At 37.2% G+C, this 12,146-nt stretch overlaps 1 protein-coding gene across 1 annotated transcript in view; it reads right to left on the bottom strand.

The window, feature by feature from the left end:
* LOC122803361 (calsequestrin-2-like) overlaps positions 1 to 12,146 on the bottom strand; it is a 362,905-nt gene that overhangs the window by 206,247 nt on the left and 144,512 nt on the right. The window contains exon 2 of the mRNA XM_044072939.1: positions 8,428 to 8,512. Coding sequence (XP_043928874.1) covers positions 8,428 to 8,512 — 85 coding nt within the window. The remainder of the gene's footprint in view (positions 1 to 8,427; positions 8,513 to 12,146) is intronic.

Consider the following 12,146-nt stretch of genomic DNA (forward strand, 5'->3'; position numbering starts at 1 on the left):
TATTTATCTATCCATTAATTCAGTCAGTCAACAAGCTCAGTTTGGCAGTACAGACTCAGTATCATCTGCAAATTAAATATCAATCTTATTATTTTACCAGCTTGGAGTCATAATATTAAGATGGGAGCTTACTATATTATGGACCATATCTCTTGCACTGAAACATACTATTGCTTGTGCTCTGGTGATACGTGGCCTTCCACAGTGCATTGATGTCTACCATAGTAAGCCATCAGAAACTTCCTGCTTTTTGTTTTAGAATACATTGTAGAGATAGCTAGGTTGTGGTACGTACCACTTTTTGTGTAGAGTAGGAGTGCTGTGGTATGTTCCACTTTTTGTGTAGGGTAAGAGTGCTGTGGTACATTCCACTTTTTGTGTAGCATAGAAGTGCTGTGGTATGTTCCAGCTTTTTGTAGGGTTGGAGTGCTATGGTATGTTCTACATTTTGTTCAGGGTAGGAGTAAGGCAGGTGAGGCTAGTCACATACTATGCTAATTGATCCTTGGTGTACCACTTTTTTCCTATTGCAATTCCTTTAAGACATCCTCCCTTGCACCTATCAGAAAAGACAGATAAACTTATGCATCTGAGTAGAGCAGGGATGAGACTTATGATGCTTGGCAAATCAAAAGATACCTGTTCTCAGTTCTGCTTGTCTGATGAGCAGCCTGGCTTCATCACAAAGCTGAGTCTGTTAGGCTGTTTCATTCTCAACTTTAGCTTCCGATTGGGTGAGCCTACAATTCCACCTTAAGAGATATTACCCAGAGAAAAAAAATTGTAAAGAGACCCCCTCCTATTTTTCCTACCAAAGGTTGGTGCTGAAACTTTTCCTTTTCTAAATTAGTTACAGAACTGAACATAGGAGTTAGGAACTTAACTTCCTAGTTATGAAAAGTGCATTAAGTCCACAATAAAAATCTGACCTGTATTGCATTTTAAAGCCTGGCCTGGTGTAAGTTGGGGATTGTCACACTACATTTCCGCTCACAAAGACTAAAACAGAGATCATTTTAAACTTTCTGCTGGTAATTGCAACTTTTTATCCTAATCATAGCTGGGAATGTTGAATCTATGCCTTGAACCTTGCTGACTTACTTTATTGCCTATGCAACACATGTGAAACTGATAGCATACTTAAAGTGCAAACACTCATTACAATACTCTGTAACTATGACTGATGTCCTTTTCTCAAGTACAAGATGGATTTATTTTTCTTGGCAATAAAAAACATAATTTTGGAGCTGATATGCATGAATGGTACATTCAGGGTCACAGGAACAGCAGATTAATAAAAAGCAGTAATCTTATTAATGTACATGTTAATTTGCAAGTATAGCTTCATGGCCAGTTTTCAGTATTTTGAATGCAGATACCTGCAATACTCTTTTCTTCCTACCAACTTGCACAGGAGGATAGTTGTCATTTTTCATCTTGTGGGTCTTTCTTTTGGTCCATGGACCTCTACTGTGGGAGGTATAAGGTATCACATGATGAAGATTCTAGCCTAGCTGGGTCTTTCCTGCAGTTTTTACTGAATGGTTTGTCTATGTAAGCTTTTTACCCTTTGGTTTGGATGTTATTTGGAATATTTTGTGGGCACCCAATTGTTTATGGACATCAGACTTGATCATAGGATCATAGGATCATAGGAAGTTGCTAGACTATTGGGCCTGAGGTCCTTATGTGCCTAGAAAAGAGTTTAGCCCATGTTTGGACAAGTCAGCACCCAAAACCCCTGTCCAGCAGGGACACAGGTGGAATCCCAGGGGTGTATTTGCTGTTTCCCATCCAGTTATCCAGTTTGCGCTTAAAAAGGGATAATGAGGTACTCTGCTTGATGTGGAGAGGGAGTCTATTCCACAGATGGAGAGTCTCTGGGACACAACTCTTTCCCACCAACAAGTCCTACTGATATCACAGACCAGGTTGAGGTCACGTGTGTGGGTTACTCAAGTGGAGCTTGACTTGTGGATATACAGCAGTCCCATCAAGGCGGGGGTCTGAGATTGTTTTGTATGCCAGACAGAGGTCACCTCTGAGAAGTCTGTATGAAACTGAGTAGAGGGACAGGGCTTTTAGCCTATCTATGTAGGATAGATGTTTGAGGCCCTGGATTCTCCTGGTGAGGAACCTCTCTGGTCTCTCCAGCTGCTGCATGTGTTTTGCGAGGTATATGCCGAAGGAGACTTTGTACTCAATAATTGGCCTTATAAGGGAAGAATGTAGAGATGTTATGACCTCCTTGTCCTTGGATGAGATACCCTTACTTTTGAGGTGGGCCATGTAGAAAGCTTTCCGTACAACGGAAGCAACATGGTGGTCAAAAGTCAGGTTGCTATCAACTTGAGTGCCTAAATCCCTCACAACTGATTGCATGCTTGGGACGTTGTTAATAATGTGATAATATGTGGGGACATCACTTGCCCAAAGGGGATGATGATACATTTTTTGGCATTCAGCTTAAGGCCACGTTTCTGCCACCAGTCATTTGTCTGGGTGAGATCCTATTGAATGGCATCCACATCACTTGGGAAATTTATAACAGTGTCCAGCTTGCAGTCATCTGTAAAACTGGTCAGCTATAGCCCACTGGTTTTGGCCTGCACCTCAGAGAAGTATTTTCCAAATAACAGAGGCCCCAAGACTGATCCCTGGGGTATACCACTTGTTACGGGTCTACTGCTTGAGGTGGCCTCCCATATTTTGATCAGGTGGGTTCCATCAGTGAGCCAGTTTGCTACCCATCTGGTAACATATGGATTGATGCCTAGCTGAGAAAGTTTATCTATTATGTCTGAGTGGGTAATAGTGGCAAAGGCTTTGGCCAGGTCAAGGTAGGCAGCCTGGGATGTTATCACATCCCATGGAGGCTGTATTTTTTGCTTTTGAGAGAGCAATGATGACCTGTTCTCTAGAGATAAGGGGAGCAGGCAGGTACTGGGGATGTCCTGATTTACTGATGGGGAGGACAGAAGGGTGAAATTTTCATTGAATCTGTCAGCAAGTAGGTTGGCTATATATGCAGCATTTGTGTATGTGGTGTCCTTGATCACCAGTTCTGAACAGATCTGGGTGCTTCCTTGGAGATTGCAGACATATGTGAACAAGGCCTTATGATTGTCTCTGGTAGATGTGGCCAATTTGGACTCAAAGTTGGCTTTAGATGATTTCACTGGTGCTCTTATTTTCTTGTTTAGGCTAAGGAGAGATTGCTAACAATTGGGCACCTGCTCCTTCTTGGTCCTGCACAGCAATTTTTTCCTTTTGTTATATAGTCTATTTATTGCAGATGTCCAACAGACAGGTTTACTCTTCCTTGCAGAGGATGATTTTGTCCTGTTGGGTATTCCTGATTCCATGCATCTGTATAAATGCTCATATAGTGCTTTGGTGTAGATTTGGACATTGGTGCCAGTTTCTAAAAAGGGGAAGGGGGTTGTGAAGCTGTTTATACCATCCCTCAGGAGGTTGTAATCAGCTTTGGAGAAGTTTTTTTGTTTGACCCTAGCTAGGGGGGGGGGGGTGAAGGGAGATGGTAATTTCGAAAGTGACTGTTTTATGGTCAGATCTAACCAGGGAGGATGATACTGTAGGGGTGGTGCAGTGGTTACTCATGTTGGTTAATACCAAGTCCAAGATATTATCACCTCTTGTGGGGGTATCAACTAGCTGTTCCAACGCATTTGCATTGATAAAATTGAGAATCTCTGGGCATTTGTGTTCTGGCATGAGTATTTTTTTCCAGTCTATGGTTGGGTAGTTAAAGTCGCCCAGGATCAGGGTGAAGGGTTGAATCTTGATAGACTCGTAGAGTTCCAGGTAGATGGACTGGGCATCTTCAGTCAAATTTGAGGGCCTGTAGCTAGCTCTGATTTGAATGGAGATCTTGTCAATAGTTAACTGCACCTGGAGTGCCTCCTGTGCGTCATACTGTTTGACGAGCTTGGAGGTGTGTATGTCTTTAATATATATATATATATATATATATATATATATATATATATATATATATATATTGAAACTCCACCTCCTTTGGCTTTGCTACTCACAGTTTGGGGTCTGAATGTATGACAGGATGAGAAACCAGATAAGGCTGGGGTACTCTCTGAAGCTTTGAACCAGGTTTCTGTGACTGCACAAATGTCAGCATCTTCCAGGGTTAAGAATGCTTGCAATGAGTGCAGTTTCATGTTTAGACTTCTAGTGTTTAGCAGCATGACCTTTAATTTGTGTTTTGTTGAAATTTTTATGTTGGTAATATGGACCTCATGACTTTTCCTAAAAAAGGCACTATGTGGGAGGCAAGGGCCTTTGCCAGAAGCCTGAAGCCCAAGTGAGACAGATACAGGCCATCTCTAGCAAAGCATCATGGTCTGTCGATCATATATTCCCAGGCTGTCAGATACTGGATCTCCCTGGAATGACACCAGAAACTAAGTTAATTGTTAAAGTCAGTCATTTTCTGTTTGCATTGAGGTATCATTCTGGGTAATGGTAGAATGCTGCTTAAGGCTCGGACATATTTGCCTGGGACACATATTCAGTGAGCTCAATCATGTCTTTCTTCATCTAGTCCAAGCAGGTACATCTCAAGTCATTTATGCCAACATGGACTATGACAGAGTAAAAACAGTACCTGTTGTTGAGAGACTTGAGTGCGTATGTGATATGGCAGATTCTGGCACCTGACAAACAGCTAACTGTGACTTTCTCCTTATCCAGCTTGGTGAGAGGCACATCTGTGTGACTCACAATGGAGTCTCCTATGACTAATATGTTGGGTTTATGGTTAGGCCTTTGTGATTGTGAGAAACAGGAGAATGGACTATGCATGGTATGTGGTGTGGAGGGTTGTGGAGTTTGCGTGTGTTTTTGCCTCCAAGGTCTCCTTTGTTTGGGTTTGTTTTTGTTGAGAACCTCCGCATATGTTGGTGTGTGTTGTGTACCTGTGGGTGATGTTTGAGGTGTAGTGACTGTGTTGACTACTTTCTCAGTACCAGATATTCTGGCTTGTGAGGGAGGGAAAATAGACTCTAGGTTCTTAATGTAATTGCATCGCTCACAAATTGTGTCCCTAGGTGGTAGTAGTAGATGGATGTCCATGTACATGAGGCAGTTGCTACACTGTCTCAGATTTTAAGCTCTGTGTCTCTGAAGTATCACTAAACAAGCCACTTATTTTCTATTGAGAATCCTAAAAAAAGTCCAAAAAAGTATGCCTACAGCTAGAGGGGTTTGGATTTACTGGTCTGTACCCATAAAGACTTAAAAAGTAAAAGTAAAAAGTCATGGACATGCAGAAACCATGTAGCTAAAACACTGTTATGCCCTTAAGAGGTCATTTACATACATCCTATGGGACTCCTTTGTTGGAGGTTTAAGGTATTAGTGAGAATTGCATCTTAGATGGGTCTTGCTTGCAGTTTTTACAGAATGGTTTGTCTGTGTGACCTTTTTATCCTTTTATTTGGATCTTTTGGACTTGAAAAGTTGTTTTGTAGTCAGTGTGAAAAATTACTTAGGGAAAAGAGATGGTCATTGAATTTATACATTTTATGGGAAAAGATGATGATAAAGCTCCACTGGAGGTGCAATGTAAGAATAATAACAATTCACTTGGTTGTAACATACATAACCTGACAGCACTAACATCATTTGGTACTGTAATTCATTCACTCATGCATTTATTTGCCAACTTCCTAGATGGACAGATAAAAAACTGACCATTTTTAGCCAAGACCTTAATAGGAATTCAATATTACAGATGTTATGCTAAGGTAATGCAGCACTGTTATGTTTGATACAGTACATGACACATGCTATATAAATGCTGGATCTAAGCTTCTTAGACAAACAACACTTTTATCATATGTCACTTAAGTTAGAAGGAGATGCACATAGCTTATTTTCAGGTAACCTACTGATATATTATGACTGAATGCTCAAGCTTCAGTTGCCTGAAGTTTAACTCACTGATGACTGGAGTTCCTCTAAAGGAAATCACTGCTGGTGAGTTGTGCCAGAAGTGATTCTCTTTTATGTGGAATTTCCCCCATTTTTGAGTAGGTGCAATGATGGAGTTGGTATGTATAAGTTCAGGGTATAGGATGTTTGCACCCACATTGGGGGAGAGGGAGTGCATGGGTCTTGTGTCCCTTCAAAAACACTTTTAAAAATGCTATTTCAGCACTTTTGTGGTGAATGCAGTTTGAGGATTCCGATCTTCGATGCATTCTCTTTTATCCTTTCATAATGGAAGCTTTATTTTCAGAAGTTTTTATAGAATAAAAGATTGGCACAATATTTCGAACTATTAAATAATACCTCAGTGAGTGTGGTTCCACGATTCCTAAAATAAATCATATGAGCCTTTGTAGTACTGATCTATACAGTCACTTCTCAGCCAGCCCTTTCTACTGAAGGTCTACGTCATATTTTGACTCTAACCTTTTAATACAAGAATTTAGTCCTAGCATATCATAAAACTAGCTGCTATTGTATAAGCGAACCTGACAACAATATTTGAATCCTAAAAGGTGTTATTCACATCTGACCTTCACTATGCATGATGATCTTCAGCACCAGGGGCTTTTTTAGTTTAGCAAGGAAAATATACAGCTTTAAAGTGTAAAACCCTTAGCTATTTTGGGAAAATAAGTATGATGTTTACTCAGAACTGATTACTGGCTACATTTGATGCCTGAAGACTTTAATGAGCATCTGAAATGTTCTGAAAGATTTCTGAAAAATTAATTTCCAAATCATGCCTCAAAGAAATGCGGATTTGTCACAATCAATGAGTGCTGCAGGAAAACTTAACATTACAAAGTTATTCAAAAGAAACTCAGCATTACATTGATGATTATTTCAAGACTGTAAAACATAATTATGACATTATGTTTCAATTTCAATACAGAAGTATTGCATTTTATGTTGTAGCGAAGGAAAATATTTCAAAACTGTTATATCTCTTTAATGTTACCAGGAATACCCAGAGCATCCGCAGTGAAATGATTCCTTCAGTTGTCAGTATTCCACTGATCCATTTGTGGTTGTATTTATGCACATATGGAATTTTTATTTTTTAAATAATATTTGCTAAAAAATCAAATTGTATCTTAGATTGTATTAGATTATAAATATATGTGGCAAATGTGAACATCTTCATACTTCATAATTTGTCTGCACCTCATGCTTTTTTAATTTTTAGTTTAAGTTTTAATCTGTGGCAAATATTAACATCTTCACACTTCATAATTTGTCTCCACCTCATTTTTTTAATTTTTAGTTTAAGTTTTAGTTTAGATTTTAGTTTTAGTTTAGTTTAAGTTTAAGTTTTAATTTTTAGTTTAGTTTAACATATTTTGGCATCACAGAGTTTGAAGTAGGTCAGCACTGTGTTGAATATCACACTGCTGTATGGGGAAGGAGTATTCAGCAAGTAAACCTGCTAATCGTCTTTTACAACCCAGCTACCCTAGTAAGCCACTCCCATGCTTTTAAACAGGCATGTAAATAAAATGCTGAATTTCTACACTTTATTCTGTTTTTTCAACTACTATTTGGATTGCTTGTTTGCGTGTTTTTAATAAAGAAGATTCAACTTGAACCAGCTTGTGCTTCCCTACTTTCATTAGTGGCTTGCTACTTTGGAAGTTTTTAAATAAAGTATTTTTACCACATGTTATCAGTTTGGATGTTCACAGTATGTTTTTATTAGGTGCCTGAACTATAGGGAATCTTAGATTTTCCACACAGAGAAGTTTCCTCATTATTTTTTATAATTTTCATGCAGATAAGCAAATAGTGCTAATATTCATAATTACTAGAATAAATAGTCACTTTATGAGGATCAGCATGTAAAGGCAAAGAAAAAGGAAATTATTGGCAAAAAATGGATCAGATGTGATGTATAAATAAGTGAAGTTGTGACATGAAAAAGTTATAAGAGAGTGAAGCAAGTCTGCCAGAAAAAAAAAACAGCTAGAAGACTTTTCTTGTTTTTCCTATAAAATAAAGTAGTTATATGCATTTCAGTCAAAGGGGCACATAAACCTTTCCATGAATTGTATATTAAACAGTATTTTTTTACAGCTCTGGTAGTCAGAGGTCACGATGCTGGCCTTAACGTGACAACTTAAGTGACCTTATGATGCAGTCTTATTGTTTTGATTACTTAAGTCTTGGAGGGCACAGGTATTTAAAGATTCCTATAATCTATCAATTTCTGTAAGTAAATATTTGCTTCAGCTTCAGATGTATTAAGTCTTTAAAGCTGATACGCTTGAGTAATGTTAATGACATAGGTAAAACCACAAAAAATTGCTGTCAGTATAACAGTTACCAATAATATGTAAATAATTATTAGTAGAATATATCAGTGTTGGGATCACTGGAGTTATTTAGTCTTTTAATACTTACCAAGCTTCTTAGCAACTTTAGCATCTTTCTCAGAATCCACCAAACCAAATCCAATGCGCTTATCTTCTAAGACTTGTGCAGCAAGCTAACGGGAGAAACAAAAAGAAAATGGAGATACGGCTTATGGCATTGTAATTATACTTATATTGAATATTGTCAGACTGCAATGCAACATACTTAAAAAAGACTACCTTAGCAAAACGCTAGCATACAAACATACACGGTAGGGTAAAGTGCTACTTCAAACTCTGTTTCAGGGTGGAAAAAGTTATGTTACAAAAAAGCACAAATGCATCTGCTTTCTAAACAATAGAGTTTTTGACTAAACTCTTCTACCATACTTTGGTTTTAGTTAAATTATTTAATAACATCCAAAAAAGTCAAAAATTCAATTCAAAAATTGCTCCTGTAATTAAAATATCCCCCCTCTTTTGTATTTTCACATGGTTTTCTTCTCTTACTACTTCTCTCTGACTAATACCAACTTAATAATTGTAAATGATATAAATGATGTATGCAAATCATTTGTTTTTTCTTGTGTCAACTGGACTATTCTTTTTTTTACATCACTTGAATCTATGTGTTTGCTATCTTCAGTTGTCTTGGCAATTCATTTGTCTTGTCTATGCCATGAGCTATAAAACGTACAACCCTGCACAACTGTTTTTCTGTAAAATCTGTTATATAATTCATTTTCTGGACTGAAAAAGGACAGGCAGACTATTGCTTTATCATGAAAATGGATTTAAATAAATTAATAAGTTAATTATGCTTTCTATGGAATTGTTTCTTCTTTAAGGATATTTGGTAACTATCTACATACATAACATACAGTATCAGCCTTTTCTAACACTTAAAACATTTAAGTAATCTCCAGTGTATTTATTTTAAAATAGTTGCCTTGGTGTTAGATTTCATATTACGTATTGTGTGCATTCCTGTTTATTTATATATGCATATATTGTATTTCTGCCTATCTGTGTTGATGGCTAGCCAAATATTGGTTTGTCTTTTAGTTAGCTTCATAAAATATACATGCTTGAAAAAAATCTGTAGGCTTGATCAAGACATAAACAAGAGGATAGCATGGTAAACTGCCATGACAAAGGATTGGTTTTCACAACACTGTTAGTCTGAATCAGAATTAGGAGCTGTCAGGGCCAGCTGTGGACTGAAGTAGGTGATAGTGTCCTATGGTAGCCCTTGTTTTGTAGGAGCTCTCGGGGCCTGCTGAGGCCTGAAGTAGGTGATACAGACTCATGGTAGCAAAAAATAAAAAAAGGAAGAGTTTGGTGCACTCATCCCAGGACATAAAGTGCCCACCCGTGGCAAAGGTACTGAGGCCAAAGCTGGTAGAAAGACTAGTACAAGGTCCTTCAAGGATAAAGGAAGTCTTGCTGCTGTATTGGGGTCTCATATAAGAGACCCCAACTATGAGAATAAAAAGCAACAGACCACCAAGCAAGGTGCCTGGAAACAGATAAATGGACAATTTAGGACAATAAAGACATTATGTTTTGTTTTTTCTAGGCAGCTAACATACAGTTCCCAAAATGATTATACTACAAGAACAAAGGAAAATACAGAGAAGAAAAATCTTTGAAATAGAAAAAATAGCAAACATTAATGATGCCAATTTAAGGACTTTAATTGATGGAATCAAAACAAAACAATATGTAGATAAAACATTGAGTGAGTTGGAAAAGGAAGCAAAAATGAAATATTAAGAAAGAAAGAAAAAATTCCACAGGTGTCTGTGACATTAAAAAGAGAATGAGAAAGAAAGAAAGACAAATGGATCCAAGAGAAGGAGTGATACCTAGTATGGTGCAGTTTATATGCAGAAAAGAAATCAATATTGTATAATAATTGTAAATTAAAGTTAAAAATATTTCCGAGGATATATAAGCAAGTCCACCAAGAAAGTGTAGATATTACAAAAAAAAAGAAAATAATACACAGAAATCTAATTTATTCATTTGGTTGACCATTGTTTACCGGGAAAGTCTAACTGGGTATGAAGCCATTTTCAGTGGAGCCTGGGGAGAAAAGCTCAACACTACACATGGAGAGAATTAAACTGAACAATGGTTACAAATATTGAGACAATAAAGTAGTACAATATGTGAAATACAAAATAAGCAAAATATAAAGGCAAGAAATAAAGCTGACCATACTTTATATGTAAACCAAACCAACACTAATGACTAAAGTTCTAACTGTGCAAAATAAATGTATAAAAAAAGCAACAAAGCACAGTACAACCACCACGGCAAGCAGCATAAAAAATCAAGGAGACTAAATAAGACTGTATTTAATAAAAATCAGGATAAGCGCTTTCACATAAAAATGCTTCATCAGATCCTCAGTATACACAAACCAACAAGTACATTTAAAAAGCACATTCAAAAAGAAATTACCCTATCAAACAGCTGGGCCAATTAGTGATGTAATGGCCTCGATTTCAATGCTGGCTTTAAAGGAACATTGTAATTTAAGCTTGGTGTTCTATGTGCCTGTAATGTGGCAATCCACCTCATCTCCACACATTCTGTTCTGTTGACTATGTCCCCACCTCTGGCACTAATTGGCCTAGCTGTTTGATAGGGTAATTTATTTTTGAATGTGCTTTTTAAATGTACTTGTTGGTTTGTGTATACTGAGGATCTGATGAAGCATTTTTATGTGAAAGCGCTTATCCTGATTTTTATTAAATACAGTCTTATTTAGTCTCCTTGAATTTTTATGCTGCTTGCCATGGTGGTTGTACTGTGCATTGTTACCATACATTATATACAAGGTAATAAACAAAATATAAAGGCAAGCAATAAAGTTGACCATACATCATATACAAGGTAGGAAGAGAGTTCCTAATGTACATGTCGTAAAAGCCAGATATTTTTTTCTGGCAGGAAAACTAGATAATAAATTTCAGTCAAATTCTGGGACAGAGAAAGGTTAGTTTAAGAATATAAAGAAAGGACATTAGAATGTTAAGGAATTAAAGTGAGGTGAGGCTAGAAAGTAGGTAAAGCAGGAAGGGAAGTAGGATGTATCAAGAGAAAGTCTTAGAGTGTGGAAGAAGGGAATAGAAAATAGTACTAAGATGACAAGGAGCATGGGCAGATCCAATTATTGGTTAGATGTTCTTTCATCCTAGACTTGAAGGAATAGTAGTGGTGTATAAGTCTGATTACCTCTGGAATGCTATTCCATGATTTGGCAACACAGTGGGAGTACAGACTAACTACATTAGATCTTTGAGGTTTGTAAATAGAAAGTAGATATCTGCAACAGGAGCATAGGTCATGATAATGAAACAGAAGTAGAGGAAACTGAAAATAAAGTAATATATCAGTTACAAAGTAAAGGATTTAAATGGGAATCTCAGATGCAAAAATCTGTTCCGAAAGGTGGTTTATTAAAACAGGTACAGGGTGAAGAAGTGACACAAGAAGTAGAGCAGTACAGTGGTAGAACATATCATTTGTTAGTTCAATTAAATGTTGAAAGCAGTAAAGATGCTTCAAAAAATGAAATCTGTCAAATGTCATTTCAAAGCTAAGATACTTCCACACAGGGGCAGAAAGAGCAGGAAACATAAACCACAGAAGAAACTCTCAGTCAGGAAATTAATGTAAGAGAAGACCTGTTGGATTTGGTAGAAATGGATAAATAAAATAATATGTATGAGAGATAGAGGCTATCAGAGGTGAATA

The sequence above is a fragment of the Protopterus annectens genome, chromosome 5.part1 (genome assembly GCF_019279795.1).
Source record: "Protopterus annectens isolate FY-2018-M chromosome 5.part1, PAN1.0, whole genome shotgun sequence".
Classification (NCBI taxonomy): domain Eukaryota; kingdom Metazoa; phylum Chordata; order Ceratodontiformes; family Protopteridae; genus Protopterus; species Protopterus annectens.